At 43.9% G+C, this 21,842-nt stretch overlaps 3 protein-coding genes across 4 annotated transcripts in view; 2 read left to right on the forward strand and 1 right to left on the reverse strand.

The window, feature by feature from the left end:
- The window catches only part of LOC311008316 (uncharacterized protein), a 34,493-nt gene extending 26,305 nt beyond the window's left edge, over positions 1-8,188 (reverse strand). Inside the window, exon 1 of one of the 2 annotated variants that reach the window (XM_084001868.1) lies at positions 8,167-8,188. Coding sequence is in view for 1 of the 2 variants with exons in the window: in XM_084001867.1 (XP_083857993.1) it covers positions 5,589-5,664 (76 nt within the window). In the remaining variant the exon portion in view is untranslated. Of the gene's footprint in view, positions 1-5,588; positions 5,853-8,166 lie in introns of those variants that run through there. The other variant, XM_084001867.1, reaches the window with a different exon arrangement.
- Positions 8,173-12,302, forward strand: LOC311008328 (retinol dehydrogenase 8-like). The gene is made up of 6 exons (XM_084001890.1): positions 8,173-8,344; positions 10,246-10,407; positions 10,495-10,674; positions 10,835-10,928; positions 11,406-11,589; positions 11,674-12,302. The coding sequence occupies exons 1-6, from the start codon at positions 8,239-8,241 to the stop codon at positions 11,899-11,901; spliced, it is 954 nt and encodes a 317-aa protein (XP_083858016.1). The 5' UTR covers positions 8,173-8,238; the 3' UTR covers positions 11,902-12,302.
- Positions 12,303-13,475: 1,173 nt separating this feature from the next.
- Positions 13,476-20,853, forward strand: palb2 (partner and localizer of BRCA2). Its single transcript, XM_084006091.1, has 13 exons — positions 13,476-13,531; positions 13,865-13,925; positions 14,096-14,155; positions 14,456-14,621; positions 14,958-16,367; positions 16,467-17,860; positions 17,991-18,143; positions 18,914-18,996; positions 19,143-19,292; positions 19,442-19,558; positions 19,993-20,080; positions 20,176-20,351; positions 20,434-20,853. Exons 1-13 carry the CDS (start codon positions 13,509-13,511, stop codon positions 20,657-20,659), a joined length of 4,107 nt encoding a protein of 1,368 aa, XP_083862217.1. The 5' UTR covers positions 13,476-13,508; the 3' UTR covers positions 20,660-20,853.
- The last annotated feature ends 989 nt before the right edge of the window (positions 20,854-21,842 follow it).

Below are 21,842 nucleotides of genomic sequence, written 5' to 3' on the forward strand. Positions count from 1 at the left end.
TTCCAACAAAAGTCGCTCTTCCTCTCAGACAGCAGATCAAAGGCCGCATCAATATTAGTCTCTTCACGGACAGCTAACACGTTGCTTTTCGTGGCCCCGAGCTCTTGTTATGGTTGGAACGTGGCGTCATACGCCGACTTTGATTCGGGAGAACAAAGACAACATTTTATAGCACACGGAGAGCAAAGTGCTAAAAAAAAATGACATTCAAGTTATTAGAAGATATCACATTGGCTCTACTTGATCATACAGCATCATTTAAGGAGAGAATCATCACATCCTGTGTGAGTTTTATTACATGACAGCGATGATTGAAACATCTGAGTTTGCCAAATCATATGCTGCAAAGATGCATATTTCAGAATCAAACCCTTTCAATGCAGTAAAACATAAATAGCGAGAAACGTGTAAAACTATGAGCATCACAGAGGATGAAGTAACCCTTTCTGGGCAGAAACAAGCAGAGAAGTTATACTTGGCAGCTGATATTTAAGCTGCCAACTGCTGCTCAGCAGCTGCTATTCCTTTACATATCGAAAAAGTATCTGTATCTGATTATCTGTAATTGACCAGTTGAACCAATCAGTCGAGTTTCGTCTCATAATGCAACATGTTTTCACTGCTGACGAGACAAAAACAGCAGCTTATGACGCTCTCCGTTTCATGCATACACTGTATTTTCAAAATAAAGTTCTGTTTTCACGGGAAACAACTTGATTTAGGCAACAAAAGCACTTGGTGAGGTTTCGAGAAAAGATGAAACTAAGTTAAACTAAGTACGTGAGCTACGTAGTTAAAGTCGAACTCCAACATCTTTATCTCCTAACGACCAACTTCAACCGATGACATCATAACATCATCCATCAATCAATGGAAAGCCTTCAACGAGGAGGGAGGTGCATGTGGAGCCACGGTCCTCTGTAGCTCAGGATCATGCTGCATGCTAAGCCCGCCCACTTTTTAGCCGTCCAATCAAATGTGAACGTAGCTGTACACCAGTCACAGCAGCTAAAGCTAATGTGATTTCATTTAAGAATGCTAAATACTTAAAATAATGTGTTTTTTTGACACAATCATCCACCGACCCCCGACCCCTGACCTCAGTGGACTTCTAGATCTTTATACCAGCTGACTTTACTCCTGGTGTAACTACAGCCACGTAGAGTGCCTGCTGGACTGGAGATGGATTTCTGATAACCAGTCAACTGTATTTGCTGCAAAACAAGACAAATCTGTTACAAATCTGCACAATATAGTGAATAAATGGCACTAACGAGCCTTGTACTTGTAGCTGAATGCTAATGTTAGCATGCTTACGACCTTTTTTTATAATACTTGACCTTATAAGTCGTTTTTAAATGCTTTTAAATGGTGTCAGATTATTGTTATATAGCGTTCTGAATCATTTTGAATGTTTGTAGAAAGTCGCCTGCGTTGCGAGATAACGGCTTCTACGGACGAATAAAGACAAGAGAAATAAAAAAGCCAACAAACTGACGTCACACGGGCGACACCGTTCGGATCTCTGTGACGGCCAAAGAGAACGAAGCGGAGCTATTCGGGTCTGTAACTTTAAAAAAGAAGAACGTTGAACGGCTCAAAGCACCAACATGCTTTATTTTCCATTCAAACCGATTTGGCACCCTCAAATTAGCCAAAACACTGAAGCCGCTGAGACATAAATCACAAAGCACCCGACTGCACCAACCGAGCTCTAAACTGACCCCAGAACCTCATTTAAACAATTCTTCTCAAACTGCCAGTAACAGAAGAACGTTTCCTTTGAGCTCATGCCGTTTTAATAATAATAATAATAATAATCATCCCCATCTGTATATGACAGGGAATCAAACAGACAGATGGCCGACTGCTGTTGTATTTACCTGCTTTTTGTTCTCTCTCACAACAGAAAAAAACACACTTCTTATCCAATTTGGGACTAAAATCTCACTTTTGACAGATTCTCCATTTCAGAATCTGATCCTCATTAATTCCTCGCAGTTGGAGGGGATTTCACAGGAACTTGTTCTTGGTTGGAAAACGGTACGAGGATCAAACTCGTCTGAAAACATGAAACACTGTGTTTCACTAATATTTACCTTAGAGGGAGTGGGGGGTACACTCCACCACCACCACAAGGTTTCTATTCCTCCATCTGGTTTGTGCATTTCAATAAAAGACAAAAGGACTTGGTTGGTCCCGACACCTGGATGAGACCACGTGAGCCTCTGCTGCTCACATTAAGCCCCCGTGGTGAAGCTCCGTCCCGGCAGGTGAAAAGAGGTGAAGTCACACGTCTGTCTACGCAGAACAACAGGAGGATCATACGTCTCGGTGATTATGGCAATAAAGAGAAACGGTTCCATACTGGAGAGAAACGTGTGTTTCCTTTGGTGGAAATAAATGAAAAGTTACTTTTTCTTATCATACTAAATTTACTCTACATGGAACTACTATTGTTGTAATATAGTCCATTACATTTTAGGAAATAAAACACTAGTCTAATGTGCCTTAAATCTAAATACAGTATGATAAGAAAATGGTATTTGTAACTCAGAACTCGTAACAAGATGAATAACAAATATAAATGCCATGGAAGACATTTTAATACACACAATGTTGAGAATAGATATTTTTCCAAACTATGTCCGTACCAGATTTCAAGGCTTTAGACCAATCAAATACAAAGCACAAAGGCTGTAGTTGGTGTGAACGTCATAAAACAAAACTGGGGATCTGAAACTGAAATGTAAGCTCAATGTCAGCGGCGTCCTTGGAACAGTTATTGAAATATTTCAGTGTGAGGGCGAAGAGGACGTACCCATCCATCCCCGGAGCCTGGAGTCTGCTAGCGTGGCTAAAAATATCTACAGCGGCTCACATGTGGTAGAAAACTACAACTGCTCGTGCCTCTGGCCACATCCCATTCTGTGATGATGTCACAGCAGGTGTTTCCCATCGTCAAATCAAAAACACCAGCTGGAACGTCACTGACTGGGGGTTTAACCCACATGGAGCGACCATTAAACGATTAAATCTACGAAGCAAGCGTTTTAACGTACCTGGCTGACCAGGTAGAAGGTACTTCAAATCTGATTCTCTCACCAAACACGCGATATTTGTATTCATTTACTGCATATTTGGAAGCAATTAGCTCACAGCAGGAGGGCTTTAAACTTAAAACACATTTGGATTTAAGAACACGATCACACCGAATACTTTGAATTCTTGGAAAAGCAATAAAGTCAGGCTTAAAGACACCTGAAGGCAGGAGCTGCAAACAGGCCGTGAGACAGGCAGTGAGACAGGTAAAGAGCCCCCAAATCACCTTGAACCTGATGCCCAGAACTTGACCACATTGCTCAGATAACTGATCATAATTCAAGGCCAACCTGCTGACAGCCAGGTGTGGGATCGCGTTGACAGTGAGCAAAAAAATCAAATGTTAAAAAAGAGAGTGACATGCGACTGCAGACAGGATAATTACGGGTGTTATGAAAGCGTTTGTCCAGTAGTAGTAGCAGTTTGCTGAGGTATGCATATAAATCTGTTGTCTCTTTACCAGGAAGGCTTATTTATGGATAAATTCCTATCGCCGAGGCCGTGATCTCTGACTGCCAGGTGTGACATGCTGCACCCTGACTGAGCTTGACCCTAGATGACCCCTAAAAGGTCGCGCAATCACATTAGCAGCTTCACAGACTCTAGAATCTAAACAACCTCTGTCTTCACTTAGTTTTTCTAAATCGTACTTCTTAATAAATCATTTACAACCTATAGTAAAGCAGCCAGCTGGCAGGTTTAAATCTTCAGTACAAAGCCATATCGTTAGAGATCCTTAATTTGTATATCTTGTTTTATTTAGTTTATTTTCAACGGCTGCTGCCTTGGCCAGGTCTCCCTTGTGAAAGAGATCTCAATGGGACTTCCTGTTTAAATAAAGGTGAATCATTTTGGGTTTTTGGGGGGTTTTTTTTAAAGGCTTTCGGATCCTCTCAGACGCGGCACGTGGAGGCAACCTGGTGGAGTCTTTGCCAAGTCACCTGCTCCTCACGGACTCCGCCAGCCCATCGCTGACGTAATCCCACGTGCAGCGCTGGATGCTGACTCGCAAATGAAACCGCCATTCATTTTGAAGGAAGATGTATGAAAAACATAAAAAGGGGAAATACATTCATTCGCTTTCTTGCGAGTCGGCTTGTGATATATATATATATAAAAAGAAATATTCAAGGAATTTACTGCCCCTGGCCGGGAAATAGTCTGGTACATAGCCTCCCCGACTTCACAGTTTGTTTTTCAGCAGATTAATCAATCAATTAAGGTATAACATGTTTAATTAGAGAGCTTTACGGTGTTGGAAAGAGGCCAGCTAGCCGATTCACACTGTTTAAAATCCTCTGGCTCAAGTTTCATATTGACTCCAATGCAAGAAAGTAGTAAGACAAATGGAAATTGACAAAAGTTTAAACGTTGCATCGGGATATTTTGCGTGACATGGACGTCAAGTATCGATTTTTATTGATTATTGCAAATGCAAGTTGAACCTTTTTGGTAGCAATTGCTTTTTCAGTCCACTAGATGGAGTTTTTTTCTGATGCGGCAAAGTGAGCGAGATCGGAAGGAAGTCGGTCAAAACAAAGATGGAGAGGCTGGTCAGGCTGACAAACTTAATTTTGCTGCAATAAAAAAAGACTGAAGTGAGACGAAAACTTGATCTTATTTGATAAAACATGTCGACAAACTGCGTAATTTGCTCAGCGTGTCGCTAAAAATGTATTGTGTTCTGGGGTCTCTGCTGTTTCTTTCCCCTGACATAAAATATAAAATATTTGAAAGTTGATGTAACAACTCATCCGCCCCGTCCTGGTCCACAAGGTCCAACACAGCTGGTCCATGCAGGTTCAAACCAACACCAAGAACTTGTATTTCACCAAATTGAGTTACCTTGTAAGGGAGCAATTTGAGATTTTAAAAACGTTTTATGGTCTCATTTCCTAACAGATTAAACAGCACATCCCCCCCAATAAAACCTGAATACACAAACATTAATGCTGGCTTGCAGTGATCCTGACAGTCGGGTCTAAAAGCCCCAGAAGTGCAGATCTGGGGTCTGCTCTCACCCCCCCCTTTAATCCACCTGGATGTGTTCCCCATTATGCAGCTGTACAGCTTAAATATGCTGTATGCTGTGTTCAGGAGCAGACTGATGCAGGTATGGCAGAACAAGTCTGGACATATAGGCCTTTAGACTGTCGAGCAAATGTGCAGTGGGCTCAAGGAGCCCAGAAATATGGTGGTTCAGTTCAACGAGCTTTACGCCTGCAGGACAAAATCATCTGCCAACTAAAAGAAAAGGCAATTTTCTGGAATTTAAAAAGGAAAAAATGTGGGAGAAATGTTTTAGGAGAAATAAAGGAATCCAAAAATGCCCAAATGAGTGAGTGTGTTTGCTGGATGGGATTAAAATGATGCCATTTGAATCCAGGTGAGCTCACCTGGAGGGCACGTGACAAACTGTTCACATAACTGGCAAACTTGAACTTGCACAAAAAAAGCCAAACGCGTAAAGTGTGTATTCAGCCTACCTGCCATGGAGGTGTAAAACACCGAGACGAGGAGCAACAGCGCCCACGTCTCGCGCACTGGACTCCATCGATCCATCGTTATCGGATAACGACCAATAATTCCCTCGTGGCTGCCCCGCGCGCTCCGCGAGACACACCTGGAGTCAGAGAAAGTGTGTTTGGGGCTCCGCTGCACGCGAGAGCTTTACGATCCCGCTGCCTCCGCGCCTGTGCGCGTCACCAGCTGCCAATTAAGCGGGAGCGCGCGTGCATAAAGGCTGATTTAATTGATGCGACAACAAAAAAATACATATATTCAGAAGCGCGAAAGCTGCTGGCTTCACTGTGGACGGACGGATGAAGAAGGGAGACCAGCGGGGGGAAAACCCTTTAATCCCCCCCCCCCCCCCCATCTTCCCCCTCCTCCCCCCTCCTCCGGGGTGACCCCTCCCTCCGCGGAGACTCATGGTTGGGGCTCGTACAGAAACATCATTACTGCGCGTGTCACTATTTGCATCATTGTCGTCTGAGGCTCTATGTGAAGTCTCCATTTATCTCGCTCGCGCGCACATAGGCCACGCATTATGACGTTGTCACGCACATACGCGCGTGCGCATATGCTTAATGTTTGAGTTATAGGAACAAATACAAAACATAGAAAAACAACATGAACAATGAACCATTTTCTGCACTCTCTCTCTCCAAACACACACACACACACACACACACACACACACACACACACACACACACACACACACACACACACACACACACACCACACACACACACACAGCATGCTGGGGCAGGACAAAGGTGCTGCCCAACTAATAAAAATATGCTGCTGCAGATTCCAAATTCCAGTGCCTGTCTGTCTTTGCCCACCCATCACTCTCTTCAAACACACATACGCCATCTTCCTTCCACAGGTACAATTAAAACCCCCCAAAAAGGTGCTTCCCGCCTCCCTCAAGGGTTCATCATTCTTTATACCCGATGGTTGAAAACCAGTAGCTTATTGGGAGGTATCGGAGAGCTATTAGGAGTTTGGAGGGGGGGTGGTGGGATCCTGACAGGATCGGGCTCAGTGCATGCACACACATGCATACATGCACATGAATACCTATGAGCCTCGGGTCTGCCCCGTCCTGCTCCAGCTCACATTTACATTAGTCTGGATTGTCTAAGACGACAGTTAACTGACTTTTGTTTGGATCGCTTATGATTTTAAACGACAGCGAAGGGACTCGGGATGAAATATCATCGTCTCATCAAATCAAAACGCATTAAAATATGAATAAAAAACGTGATATTTGAGCAAATTAAAGCTGTAAGAATGAAATCAGTATGCAGGAATGTCTATTAAACAGCAAAAGAAAATGTGACAAAGGCGCTGCTATCAATGAACACGACTTGGCACACTTTTATTGTATAAAATGATAATTGACACATTATGAAATGTGCACATGAATGAGATGGATTACAGGTTTGTGTTTTCACAACATTTTGGAGACATCTGGCCGATTCTTCAGGTGCCAAAATAATAATGATGTGCTTAAAGATAAAAAAATATATATATATGCTGCAACGTGTAACATACTTATAATTACAAGTTCATGATTTGGTAACAGGAGTGGATTGGATGCACGCCGACAACTGACTTTCTTGAAGTAGAAGAAAATAGATTCCAGGCATATTTCCAAATTCCCTTCCTCCTGCTGAGTAGGTTGTCTTACATATATGACTGGCAGCTACACTCAAGTGTGTGTGTGTGTGTGTGTGTGTGTGTGTGTGTGTGTGCGTGCGTGTGTGTGTGTGCAAAAGAGAGAGAGAGCCTTTTTACTTGTGAGTATGATCTCCTGCCAAAAATATTAAAAATAAAATCATCTTCAGGCATCATCAGCTTTAATGAAGCTGGGTTTTTGTTGGCTTTGAATAATAGAAGGATTTCCATTCATAAACACACAATGGAGAATGAAGAATAATCATATTGACCACTGGGGGGCGCCAAATCTCCATGCTTAGCAGAGGCTCACTTTTCAGATAATGTGACTTCAAATTAGTTGCTCATCTATTTGTTCTTCACACTGTTGGTCAGAAACAAAATGCCACCGAGAGTCAGACGGTTTATCAAGTTTGAGATAATCTCAGGATAATTCTATATGATAATTTATGGTCTTTATTGTATTATTAAATCCTATATTGAGATATCGGGGTACACAATCGGGTCATTTTGATTGATAATGCAAGCACATTGTAACTAATTTATCAGGAAAAAAATATATAATTTGAAGATTGTGATTTTGTTTCTACATCTCTGTTTAACAAACATGAATTTTCCTTTTTTTCAGATTTAATTCAGAAAATACTCACACAATATTCACACAGGAGTATACAATGTGCATATCGACTATTTATTGATTATTCTATGCTTAATTATTATCGAGATAAGCAACGATACATCGGGGGAGAAGATTCTGACCGCATCGCCCAGCGCTAATATGACTCCCACAGGGTCGACTGTGTACCAGCTGAGATAATCTCACTCTGGTTGCACTCTGTGTCTCTCTCTCTCTTATCCTCTTACAGTGGCTCTCACCTCAAGCCTCCACTCATCTCCCAGAGCTGCTGGTGTCTCGGGCCGACGACGGAGAGGAGAGGCGGCGAGGTCATGGCGAGTCCCGGGCAGAAAGTGGTGCTGATCACCGGCTGCTCCTCCGGCATCGGCCTGAGGATGGCCGTGATGCTGGCCAACGATGAGCAGAAGCGCTACCATGGTAGGTGCATGGGGGGAGAGAGAGAGAGAGAGAGATAAAGAGAATATATGCAATTTCAAGTTGCTTGGCAGAGCATGTAAGTAGGACATTTGTGTTGCAAATGCTATAGACAAGGAAAAGTAAATAAATAAACTACTACTCATATATACTACTACTTATAGAGTATTGTAAAGTCCACATGATTATGTAGCTTAAAGCCACTGTTTCTGTTCTGATGAGTGTTTTCCATCTAAAGCTGCCTGAGACACTGTTTATATGCAGTGGTTTAAATATAAAAATGATTACATTTGAAACACACAAGAGTAACTGAGACGGTCTGATCCGAGAAAATTAACCGGAATTAATTGATAATTGGAGACAAGACCATGTTCACTACTGAGCTTCCCAGCCTTCAGTGTTTTCTCTCCCTCACGGGGAGGTCAGAGGTCATAGGGAGCTTTCTGTGATCCAGATGCAAAAATGATTTATGGAACTCATAGCAGTGAGTTGACCGCACTATTGATTTTCTTTAAGCTTTCAAAACAAGGCGGAAATGTTAAAGATGTTATTTTCATCATCCTGTCTGCATGCATCATGGGTAATCTCAGCATCACTTCTCTCAGTCCAGAAATGAGGATTATTCTATTGTATAGATTGCTGATATCGATCAGGATGCGTCACAAAGGCTCACCAAGCAGATCTCCAATACCTTAAATAAAACTTATGAAAGAAGTGTGTCAGGAAGGCAGGAAGCAGCCGACACCAGTGACGTTGAAATACAGTTCGCCAAGAGAAATGAAGTCAATGCAGCATCAGGCCGGGTCTAATACAAAGGGAGTCTCCTCAATAGGCTCACCCAACCCACCAAATACCTTCTCCTCCCACACATTTCAGGTACAAAGTCAAACAAATGTCCCTAACATGCATTTTAAAATGGTCTCTCAGCCTCCCTCCTGCCACACGGCGTTATGTCTCTGATCCCAACTTAACCTTTCGTCACTTAGGATCCATGTAATACCAGACAATAAAACTAAAGCCGTGCTTAGGCTAATTATGGCTCGGCCCGCTGAGCTCCATTGTGGATGACAGGCTGGTTCAGGGCTATTCCTGGAGGAGGCGGGACACTAATGCTCATATGTAAACTGGACATAGAGGCTATATTAGGGTTACTCCAGTTTATCTTTACTATATTACTATATTTAGCAATAGATTTGTGTTTTTCAGTTAATCAGAAACATTACCCTCCACTCTCACCTTTCATCCCGTGTCTCCTTTCTGTCCGTTCACTCCTATGACAGGAAACGTCCACTAAGACAGGATGAAATTATCTCCTATAAACTCAAAAGAACATTTCGTTCTGGCGTGCACTCAACATGACACAGTGTTAAATGTTTAACTCAGTTTATCTCGCCAGATGGCGATGTTGTCTTTTTTGTAGCCCGCTGACCTGTGCCGGTTTCTAAATCACATGTTTATTGTAAGCAGCAGCAGCCTGAAGGTGTTACATCCATTCACAAAGTCACACTTGGAACATTCCCATGGGAATGAAGGGTGCATAATGACGTTTACAAAGATCTAATTGGTGGATTGGAACATTTAAAGCAATTTGTGGTTTTTGATGTCAGTGTAGATGTGCTACTCTTTTCATTGAAGATGCCAATTGGAAAAACCACAAGTGTGTCTTCTTAAACGCACGGATCGGATCGCGGTTTTGAGTCGTGAATCGGATCGGCAGATTGTCACAAACTAACTTTATCTCAGTTCATATAAAGATATTTACTAATATTAGTGGTTGGTACAGAAGATACCCTTTCAGGTTAGAATGTGAGATAAAATGGTGGCGTTCCCGAAATAAAAATCCATCATGAGAAGACAGAGTGAGTTACAAATACTACTCTTCTTCTTCCCCTCCTGTTTCACAGTCATAGCAACGATGCGTGACCTGAAGCGTAAGGACAAGCTGGTGGAAGCTGCCGGGGATGCGTACGGGAAAACCCTCTCCCTGGCCGTTCTGGACGTCTGCAACGACGAGTCCGTCAAGCAGTGTATCGACGGCATCAAAGATCGCCACGTGGACGTCCTCGGTGAGTAAAAAATGCATCCTCGCCGCGTTGCCATGCCGACCCTCACGTTCCTCCCCATCCCTTTTGTTCAACTTCTCCTCTTTCCAGTCAACAACGCAGGAATCGGCCTGGTGGGTCCGATAGAGAGCATCCCCATGCAAGAGATGAAGAACGTGTTTGAGACCAACTTCTTCGGGGTGATCCGCATGATCAAGGAGGTGATGCCGGACATGAAGAAACGGAGAGGAGGACACATCATCGTGGTCAGCAGCGTGATGGGACTGCAAGGTTAGCAGAGGTTGAGTGGTGGGAATCGAGGCGGGAAAGGACGGGTTTGTCAGCTTCAGATTGATGAAGTCGCACCGTATGTCTTTGAAAGACAACGAAGAAGAAGAGGCCTATTAAACTGTTCCTGTCTGAACGTGAGACCTCCACTGTGTTCCTACAGGTGTGGTGTTTAATGACGTGTATGCAGCCTCCAAGTTCGCCATGGAGGGCTTCTGTGAGAGTCTGGCTGTGCAGCTCTTGAAGTTTGATGTCACGTGAGTGCCTCTGATGCTACTTCCATCTGTACAAACCAGTACAGCAGCTACATAACACTAGCATCTGCTAATTAGCACTTAACACAAAGTACCACTGAGGCTGATAACGTCATTAGATTTACGTGTACAGTATGTGGTCGTAAAGAAAAGTATCGGACACATATTTTCTATCTGTAAACGAAAACATTTTGGCATTTTTTATTTATAAACGATCTAAATACGTCTTTCACCACCCACTGTTATTTTAGTAAATATATATATTTATGTTGGCTTCCTAATTGACAGATATTAAAAATGCTTAAATACTTTGTGTCCAAATTAAATGCAAGGGTCAATGTGTTTTAATTTAGGCAGATGACTACCAGATGACCTACTGAAATTGTTGTTGATTGATATTAATGGATGGATCATTTCAGCACTAGTGTTGTTGAGTTCCAGTCCTCTTACATGCCCCCTCTGCTGTACGTCTCGGATCAGATTGTCCCTGATTGAGCCGGGACCCGTGCACACAGAATTTGAGGCCAAGATGATTCAGGATGTGAAGGACAAGGAGTATCCCGGAACTGATCCTGAGACGGTGCATTACTTCAAGAACGTCTATCTTCCATCTTCCGTTGACATCTTTGCGACGCTGGGACAAACTCCTGATGACATCGCCAAAGTGAGGTTCAGAGGCAGGATGTGACTCGGCCTCGCTGTGGCCTCACCTGTGATTAATCCCGTTTCTCCCTCTCGATCTCTGCAGTGTACCAAGAAAGTGATCGAAGCGAGCAGACCGCGTTTCCGTAATCTGACCAACCCCCTGTACACGCCCATCGTGGCGCTGAAATACGCTGATGAGACCGGAGGCCTGTCCGTCCACGCCTTCTACCACATGCTCTTTAACCTGGGTCCTCTGATGCATGTCAGCATGACTGCCATGAAGTACCTCACCTGTGGATGTCTCAGGAGCAGGACGGTCACACCAAACTAAATATCATTTCAAACAAAAAACCACAATGGAGACCACTCGCTGCCTCGGCTTAGCTTGTGGGAGGAAAAAACTAATAAATGCACATCTTTTGTGACCTGCCACATTTCCCACTAAGTATATGTCTGTCTTGTAAAAGTATTCTCTATATTCTCTGTTCTGCATTACATTTCATCTTATCTAGATACCTCACCTGAGTCCAGTTGAGTTGGGAAAAAAATGGTTTTAGCCTACAAAGAGTGCCAAATAAGTAGGGTTTGCACTTATGAGACAACATAGTGTAGCCTGATTTCATTATTTTTATCAATTATCAAAAAAGTTCACATTTCAGATTAAAACTCTAATTGGTTCACAAAGATTTATCACCGTGTTTATTTGTAGCCTATATGTACATATTTTTAAAATTCTATTAATGTATTGGAAAAACTATTCTGATATTAAATGTGTCATTTATAACTTCCAATACTTGTGTTAGTGCTTCTGGTAGTTTTTCAGCACATGTGGTTGCATACACATCACTGTTAATTAGCTAAATTGATTTATATCTGCAGCATCTCTGTCATTCCTCTGAGCTGTGTCTGTAGATACTTTAGACTAATGGAAAACTATCTGTCATTCTATTTCTGAATTAAAGACATATTCTGTTTTTACAGGATACAACCATAAATCAAATAAAACTTTATTTATAGAGCACTTTTCATACACCAGGCGTGCAGCACAAAGTGCTTTTATTTGCAACATGGATTTGTCATCTGATGATGATAAAAAATGAGTAAGTAAGGTTTCCCTCGATACTCTTGTTTATCTGCGTGATTTTTACAAAGAGTCAAAGAAGCAAAGTTTGATTAACGTTAAGTTTCCTTTCTTTATTCTAAATAATTCTACATTATTATTCAGGCGTGTTAAGCATTATGGGGGTTTTCTTTTGTCAAAAAGGAATAAAAAAAGAATGCATAGATTAATATACATCATCTGTATAAGATTGGTTATAATTAGTGATGTGATTAAAAAGGGTAAATAACTTCAAGATTATCCTCACTTTATATTCTTAACGTTTACCTTAATAGATCCTATTCGAAAGGATTATACCTTTTTGCATGTTAGCCCATTGATTTAAATTAAAAATGTATTACTTCCAACTACGTCCAAAAATATAACACTAACTTTACCTTTATATATATCAAGTATTTAGCTTTTGAGGTGGCCATACAATGAACTAATATGGCACTCTGGACAACGTTAAGTGTGATTTTATAGTAATTACTAGCTCTGGGTAAAAATAATAAGAAAAAATAGTAAGCTAGCTTGTTTTGGGCCGTAAATTTACGTGACAAGTACAACAACGTTAATATCTTGAAGGAGAAATATCCTGCGTCATAAATATAGCAATATTGTAGTACATTTTCATAAATAAAAGTTAGTTAATATAGGAGTGACGTGAACGACACAAAACGTCAGGTAAGTTAGTACAACGTTTACCTGAATCCCCCGCCTGTTACCGATCGATCGACTCATCGGGGCTCCGCTGCTCGCGCCTGTTTTTGGCAGTCGCGGGAAATTGGAACTAAATCGATAGCCGACCTCATCGAACACCAAAATAAACCCCTTCCATGGACACACCGGCGTCGCCACTGTAAGTCTGCCCCCTCCCCTCAATAAATAATAACTGATGTACATGTGCGGACAAGTTGTCGTTTGAACGAACTAGGTGCGTATGTGTTTATAAAAAAACGGTTAGCTGGCATTTGGTAACGGAAGTGCGTTTATTAGCTACATTCCAACTGTAAACACCGTGCGCTAACTATGCTAAGCTAACGTTAACTTTATAGCGACTAGCGTTATTAAACCCAGTGTCATATAAGCCATTAGCTATAAGTGCCATAGCTACCCTTAACTGTGTGTGTGTGTGTGTGTGTGTGTGTGTGTGTGTGTGTGTGTGTGTGTGTGTGTGTGTGTGTGTCGGAAGGCTGAGTGAGCCCTGTGAGGATCAGCTGAGGACTACGCTGCACTGTGATGACAAGGAAAAGGTGAGCCTGCTGTGTACATTTGATATATATATATATATATATATATATATATATATATATATATATATGTGTGTGTGTGTGTGTGTGTGTATGTGTGTATGTGTGTGTGACTGACAGACTGCTGCTGACATATCGACTTTATTTTATTTTTTATTTTTTACCCACTCCAGCTTCGTAGGAAGTTGGCACTGTTACAAAGGGAGTACCTGAGAACAGCCGAGAGACTACAGGTGAGAGTCACACTTTGACTTTGCTTCTGTCAGCTCAGTGTAGAAAACAGGGGCCATTCTAGGAACCGAGCTTTAGGGGTGCTGAGCACCCAGTGATCCATAAGTCCTGTCTATGGTTTTTTGACCATGTTTAAGCTTGTCAAACACGGACTTGCATTAAGAAAAACAACATGACTATTATTTTTTTAATATTGCATTTAACAATGTCACAATCTCATTTTAGGGGTCCTAAAAACGGGCTCGATACGCCTATGGTAGAAAATGTGTCTTCCTCTCACACACATGTTGATCTTTGTGCAGCGTGCTGAGCGTTTGGACGCAGTGCGGACACACGTGAGGAGCAGGGTCAGTCAGCAGGACCAGAGAGACCCAGAGGTGACATCGAACCCCCGTCTCAGTCCATCTGCGTTGAGACTCGACGCCCCCGATGGGACAGCGCCAAGCATAGAGGTGACCGTGACTGGAGGTGAGCCTGTGCTAATCAGCTGCAAAGAACAGGAATTAAATATCTTCCACAGGGCAGATTTGAGTTATAATGTAAAGTTATCCGTTGTGGATGCAAAGGGTCTGGTGTGTCAGAGATCCTGGTGTTGTCATTCGCTGTTCCTCCTAATTAGTGTAATTATTATTTTTGTCTGTGTGCTTGTGGGTTCCTGGTGTGTATGTATATGTAAATATATAAATGTTTTCTTCCTCTGTATTATGCCGTTTTTCTGACACCCAAATTGCTGTCCCAAAACAAAATGACATTCCTCACTGTAATAAGAAGTTATAATTCACACGTTTTCTGATGTTTTACCAGGTCCAGCAGATTCTGATAATCCCTGGAGGAGCCAGGTGATCAGGTTCCCGCTCTCCTCCGATGCCGCTTGTTCACAAGCCCTCGATCCCAGCCGTGATGCAGCCGGAGGTCACAGACCCAGCCCCGGCCTGCGCCTCAGGTCTCGCCGCAGCCGCCTGCGCTGGGAAAGGAGGAGCGTCGAGGCCGGCAGGAGCACAGATGACAACAGCGAGGAAGGACGGGAGCAGAGTCAAAGGATGGAGACTGTTGGAGCGGAGGAAAGTGAAGAGAGAGTCGAAACGGAGGCTGTGAAGTATAGCGAGGAACTATTTTCTGGTACAGACTCGGAGTCTCCGTCTCTGCTGCTTACACACTGGAAAACTGAAACGGGAGGAAAGATACAAGGACAAGAACGGAAGGAGAAAGAGACCGAGCTCACAGCTGACGGGGGAAAAGAATCAGAGTCCACCTCTTTGTTGCTCACATGCTGCAACGCTGTTTTACACACTGAAGATGGTGCAGGAAATGAGACAGAGGAAGGTGGAAATAGTAGAGGGCAGATGGATGGAAGGATGCATGAAGACGGCAAAAATAAAGACTCTGAAGAAAATGCACAAGAGAAAATACAAAGTGAAAACATTCATGATAATACAGCTGGAATAACAGAAGAAAAAAGTGAGATGGTTGTAGAAAAGCATGACGTGAAGGGCGTGAGTCTCCTGGACTCTTGTACTCTAGTGGAAGGACTACTTTTCCCAGCGGAGTACTACGTCCGAACCACAAGACGCATGACATTTTCACAGAGCCAGCCTGACATGCAGGCCATCATACTCTCCCAGCTGAGCATGGGACGGCGTCGCAGGAGCCGGGGGGGCAGAGGACTGAACAGGCTCACACACCATGAGGAACGTTCAGATCAACACACTCACTCAGGTTCGTCTGGAAGTCCTTCTATGGAGTCACTGTCCGCTGGCGTATCTGCCGAGCTGAACAGTCAGAGCCCCGATGAGACTTTAGATCAATTATCAGCTTGTCAGATCGCCACGGACTCTTGTTTTTCCCCCACGGTCGCTGCTGCTCGTCCAGGAAGGGGTCGGAGGAAGAGAAGGGGGAGGGGGAGAGGGAGCCCTCGGATCCCACGATGCTCTCCTAGTTTAGACCCCCATCAACTCGGCCTTGGACAAACCTCCGATGGTCCCCAGCCCACCGGCTCCCTGGTTCCTTCCTCCCCGTCTCTCCATAGAGCTGATGGAACAAAGCCTGTTCCAGTGCAGGACGACCCCCTGCCTGCGTCCAACCACCGCCTGGCTCCGCCCTCTGCTGGCGTCAACGGGGCTCAGTCTAGCTCCGCCTCTGGACATCCGGTGAATTTCTTTCCCATCTTTGTGAAAAGCAGCAGCAACACTAACGGATCCACACAGATGAGTAGAAGTAAGGCTTGTATTGTGACTCGTGTGTAGAGAAAGATAGAAAATGAAGATGTCTACATGTTTCCCATTCATTATTATCATTTCACTTTGTGTCTTGCAGGCGCAGCAAACTGGCGATCTCTCCTCCTGCCCTCCTCTCCAGCTGCCCAAACGTCTCTGCTTCCTCTCCCCTCTCTGCCCTCCGGTTCGCTGGTCAACAAAATAGTCAACTTTGACATTCCACAAGACTTCCATCTCCCCGATGAACAGTTTGCCTCCCTGAAGCTGCACAAGCTCCGCCAAGTCGCTATGGATTCAGGAGTTGAACGTTTCACGTCGCCGTCCTACAACACACGCAGCAGCAGCAGCCGGTGGTTCGACACTCGCTGTGAAGCAGCGATGCCCCTTCTGCTCCCGCTCAGCCTCACGCCCACCATCTCAAATTCACCCCATCCCATTAAAGCTGCTTCACAATGCGTAGACAAGCTTGTAGATGTGTTGTCGCCTGTACAAGATGGCACTGAAATCTGTGGAGAGCAGCAAACTGAAAACCTTCAGCCAGAGTGTGAGGTTCACACCACGTCAACAGAATCGGTGGTTCGCGATCGTGCCGCCGATCACGTCGATGGATACGTAGAACGAGAAACTGTGATTCTGAATTCTCATGGCCAGAGTAGCGTCTCAGCCAGCAGCACACACACTCCCGTCAATCCACAGCCTCACGTCAACTTCACAAACACGCCTGAGGGCAAAGTGGATGATTTAGTGATCAGGCACTCAGAGGAACCTGAAATAAAAGAGTCTTCCTCATCAGAAGAACAAGCAAATTGTCCTTCGGAGGATCAGAGGTCTACCAGCCACCAAAGAGAAGACAGAGCTTTCACGGAGACACGTTCTTTTGATTTCCCTCAACAGAAAACCCCTGAGGAGCTTTCCAGCAGCCGCACCGCTGTACAGTTATGTGATGACAGCGAAGCTCCTGTGCAGCACCTGCACGTGAAATCTCCTGCTACAGATTCAAAGGAATCCTCGGAACCCACCACGAGTCCTACCGGAGACGGATCGGGGGGAAATCAAAACCACACGCACCGCAAATCCCACTCTCAGCTCGTGTTGAGTCCTCGTCTGGCGTCGGCACTCTGCCCCTTCACAACTCCTCACCTGGCCTCCTCGGCTCTCCCGTCCAGCCCCGCGCTCCCATCGCTAGGACTCAGCCCCCACCTCGTCTCTGCCACCCTCCCTCTGACCTCCTCTCCCTCTGCCCCGGCTCTCACCCTGCCTCCCCCTCATAGCCCATCCACCCAGGTCCTCTCCCCTCCGCCTCTTTCTCCCTGTCTCAGCCAGCCGACCCCTGCTGCCGCCGCTCACATCCAGGCCTCATCTGAGCTGCTGTGTACAGAGGACCAGTCCCAGACGGCTGCTCCTCCTAAATGCCCGACACCTCCCATCACGCCGTCTCGGGGATCAGCTGGACCGGCGGAGGAACACACGATGAGATGCACACACACACTGAAGGTAAAAGGTTGTACACATTGTGCAAATCAAAGTCAGCAATTACGGACAGAGGAAATGTGTGTATGCAGCATTTCTAGAGTGAGTAACTGTGTGTGTGTGTGTGTGTGTGTGTGTGTGTGTGTTCGTTCAGGCCCCAGCAGGAGGCTCTCTGGTGGATGCATGCTGCCTGCCCAGATCCTCAGGTGGTCTGTGCGTGGCAGCAGCCGGAGCGTGGGCCGTGTGTCTCTGGAGTCAGACTGCAGCTTCTGATTGGAGCTTAACACACACCTGGGCCTTCGACGAGGCGAGTGTGTGGCTGCGTATGACGTGCAAATGCATGGACGCGTATTAGATTTACATTTACATTTACATTTAGGTCATTTAGCAGACGCTTTTGTCCAAAGCGACTTACAATAAGTACATTTGTCAAGAGAAGGAAACAAAGAAACCACGACGTATCGTTGCCGATGCAGTAAGAGCTAAAAATAGAACAAGTGTTAGGTCCTCATCTGAGTAAAGTATTTCAAGAGCAACAGTGCTAAGATCAGAGTGCTATAGGTAAGGGTTTTTTTTTTTTTGGGGGGGGGGGGGAGGGTGTCGAGGGAGGGTGTTAGTGGGTCATGCTATGTAGAGTCAAGGTGAAGTCTGAACAGGTGAGTCTTGAGCCTTTTTCGGAAGATGGCAAATGACTCAGCTGTCCTGACATTAGATTCATTGATTGGTCAGCATTCGAGGACAAATACCGTACACTCACTGGTTCCAGCTTTTCAAGTCTGCATATGATTGTAAACTCAATATCGTTATGTTTAGTGACTTTTTCAGAGCAGATACAGAGACTTTTCCTTACCTTTTTATTTAATTCTTCTGGGCTTCACCTGGAAACGCCGTGAAGTTAAATAATGAAGTTAGTTAAGTAATGAAGGGGGGGTCGGATCTATTTTATCTAGAGAAAATGGGAATTTCAAATGGTAAAGAATCATGACTAATCCACATTAAATGATGTTTATTTTGTATCGTTTGACGGCCCTAATAATTATATATATATATTTCATACATTTCTGTTTTTGTCTACAGCCGGTAATCAATGTGTTTCCTGTCCCGGATGCTGCCGGGCTGATGTGTGTGACTCTGGGTCAGTTGGAAATCAGAGAAGTGAGGTGAATACTCCAGATATCGTTCCACATTTTCGGCCGATCGTCTGGACGAGAATTTAGCTGCTAAACTGAGGATTTATATCTTTTAATTTTATTTATGAACATGACGAATGTGTTCTGTTGAGCTCGAGTGTGTCTGTGTTGCACAGGATGCTGTCGTGCTGCCGCCTCCTACAAGTGCTGCTCTGTGAGGGCGTCGTCCAGGCTGTTGTGGGCGTGTCCAAGTCCAGAGTGGTCGCTTCCGTCCAATCGGCAACCGGTTCCATCCTGCAGGTGTTCACGCTGTCAGACAGCGCCAGGTAACACGGCGTTGGCCTTGTGTTCATTCACTATCGCTTGTTTCCTCAATATATATATATATATATATATATATATATATATATATATATATATATATATATATATAGATATATATATATATATATATATATGGGTGTCTCTGTTTCAGCACACCGAGCTCTTTGCCTCTCGTGTCTCCCGGCGTTTGCGTCGGGGATCTCGCTCCGGTAGACGGACTTCCAGACGCTCTGGTTGGCTCGGATGAAGGCGGACGCCTATTTGTCTGGTAAGCACGATTGTAACGGAGACGTCCATAATGTGTTTTTATTTAATTAACGTTTCAGTTTCCACCTCAATGATCAAAGATCTTGCTTTACTAAGGTTTTGATTTTCATGCAATACAAGTGCTGGTCATGGTTTCAACTCTCCACTCATTTTGCCTTTATTTTAAAATTAATTACATTTAAAATTTTAATTAAAAATTTTTTTTAGACAACTTCATCTGGGATTGACAAATATTATTTACACACACACACACACACACACACATATATAAATATATATATATATATCCACAATGCAGGGAAGGAAGGAAGTAAAAGGTGTGTTTTCAGCTTGGATTTAATTATTTGTGTGTATTATTTGTGCAAACATTAACGGGCTATATGATCCTCTGCATGAATAACATGGTAACAGCTGAATGTGTCTTCTGGCCTCCAGGAACTTAAAGAGCGGACAGCTGCTGCGGAGAATCATCCTGGGAGCTGGTTTATCACACATGGCCGTTCTCCGGGGATACTCCTGCTGTGTAAGCTGGTTTGCTGTCTAAGGGGGGGGGGCAGTTGTTGTCGTCACTCTTCAGATGATTTGACTCATTTGTGTGTGCATGATGTTGGTGCACAGGGAGTGTTATTCGTCCTGCTGCAGCACCGCTTGCTCAGCTCCCTGGAGGAGGAGGCCAGAGAGAAGGAAGAGGAAAGGAAAGCGGCCGCCCTGTTCTCCTTGGTTGCCGTCAACCCTGTGAGTGGGAAGTCTGCGTTGGCGACGCGGCTGTTTCCGCCCGGATCCTGGTCCGGCAGGTGAGATGAAGCCCGATGTGTTTGTGTTATCGCCGTCGCTCCTGCAAACGTAACATTCTCCCTCCGTCCGTGGTCTCTGCAGGCTGTGTGAGGCCGACGTGGACGGCTGCAGCGTGGTGGGTTTGAGTCAGCGTGGCTGTGTGTGTGTGTGGGAGCTCGGGCTCCGCGGCACCCCGAGGACGGTGGCGGCCCCCGAGACCGAAGGCTGGCAGCTGGCTCGATGGGGACCCGGGGGCACGCTGGTGGCGGGCCATCACAACGGAGACGTCACGCTGCACCGCTACACCGGCTGTCAGACTTCATATTAAACACTTCTTAAACGTCTGTCGCCGTATGAATGTTCATGAAGATTTTAACCTTTTTTTTAAAATACTTCAATGTCACATGTGGGTCTGTGACTTCCCTTCAAGCATTTCAGCGTCAGGAAATTCCACTTTCAGAAACAGCAGCATCTCTGTTACCTCAACGTACTAACATTAAGGACTAACACATGCTGGCCTTCTGGTATTTAGAAAACAATATAAATTGTTTTCTTCCAGCTTTTTGGAAACGTCTACACTGATTTTAGAGCCCAAGTGTCACACAAGTGTTTAATTACTGCTGCTGCTGTTTTCACCGTTCCTTACTTGAATACGTCCTGATATTTAAAGAAAAAGAAGTTTGTTTTAAACATTAAACGTTTGTGAATTCTGTTGTCTGCTTTTATTTTGCTAAAGTGGACCACCTTAGATAGATATATATATATCATTTATCAAAGCGGGCAGTTAGGAAATGCTTTTTTTTAAGCATCAAAAATGTAAATAAGATTTCCCACAATTCTCAAAACTCGGCACAGCAGCTCTTTGACTAAAACATTTAACTGCTTTGGCACAACAGTCACACAAAGGCCAGGAAAATGCATAAATTCATCAATGTTTGCTTGTGCAAAACAAAATCAAACCTTCAATAATAAAAGTAAAACATATTCTGATGCTACGATTCTGCTAATATATATGGCCATATAGATATTTGTATTTTGATAGTTAAAATCAGCTCATCCTGAGACACAAAGTTTTACTGCATCTGAATCAAATTAATCTGCTAATGAAGTATAATGTTGAATTTTCATAGTGAATCTCCTGAGGTTATTATCTAGGATTTGTGAAAAATGGTGGAGGTCGATCTACATGAGAGATGTTTTAAAATGGCCAAATCTGTGTAGGAAATTACTTCCATGGTTGTTGGTTTTACTTAATTAAAAGGGTAATTTCCTCCAAATAATGGTATTTAACCATGCAGACAGTTCCACCTGTATGATCACATCAGTGAATGTTATAAGTGTGAAAAGGTTATGTAATTTGAGTGGAGCAGCCCTTTAAATCAGCACCAGTTTGATCACACTTGGTTTTTAACGGGTCAACATGGTGCATTAAAATAAATCTTTACAAGGACGATCTCACCATGAGGTCGCTTTCCTGGAGCGTTCACCATGAGCAGCAAATATTACAGAAA

The sequence above is a fragment of the Eutrigla gurnardus genome (assembly GCF_963514095.1).
Source record: "Eutrigla gurnardus genome assembly, chromosome: 3".
In the NCBI taxonomy this organism is placed as follows: domain Eukaryota; kingdom Metazoa; phylum Chordata; class Actinopteri; order Perciformes; family Triglidae; genus Eutrigla; species Eutrigla gurnardus.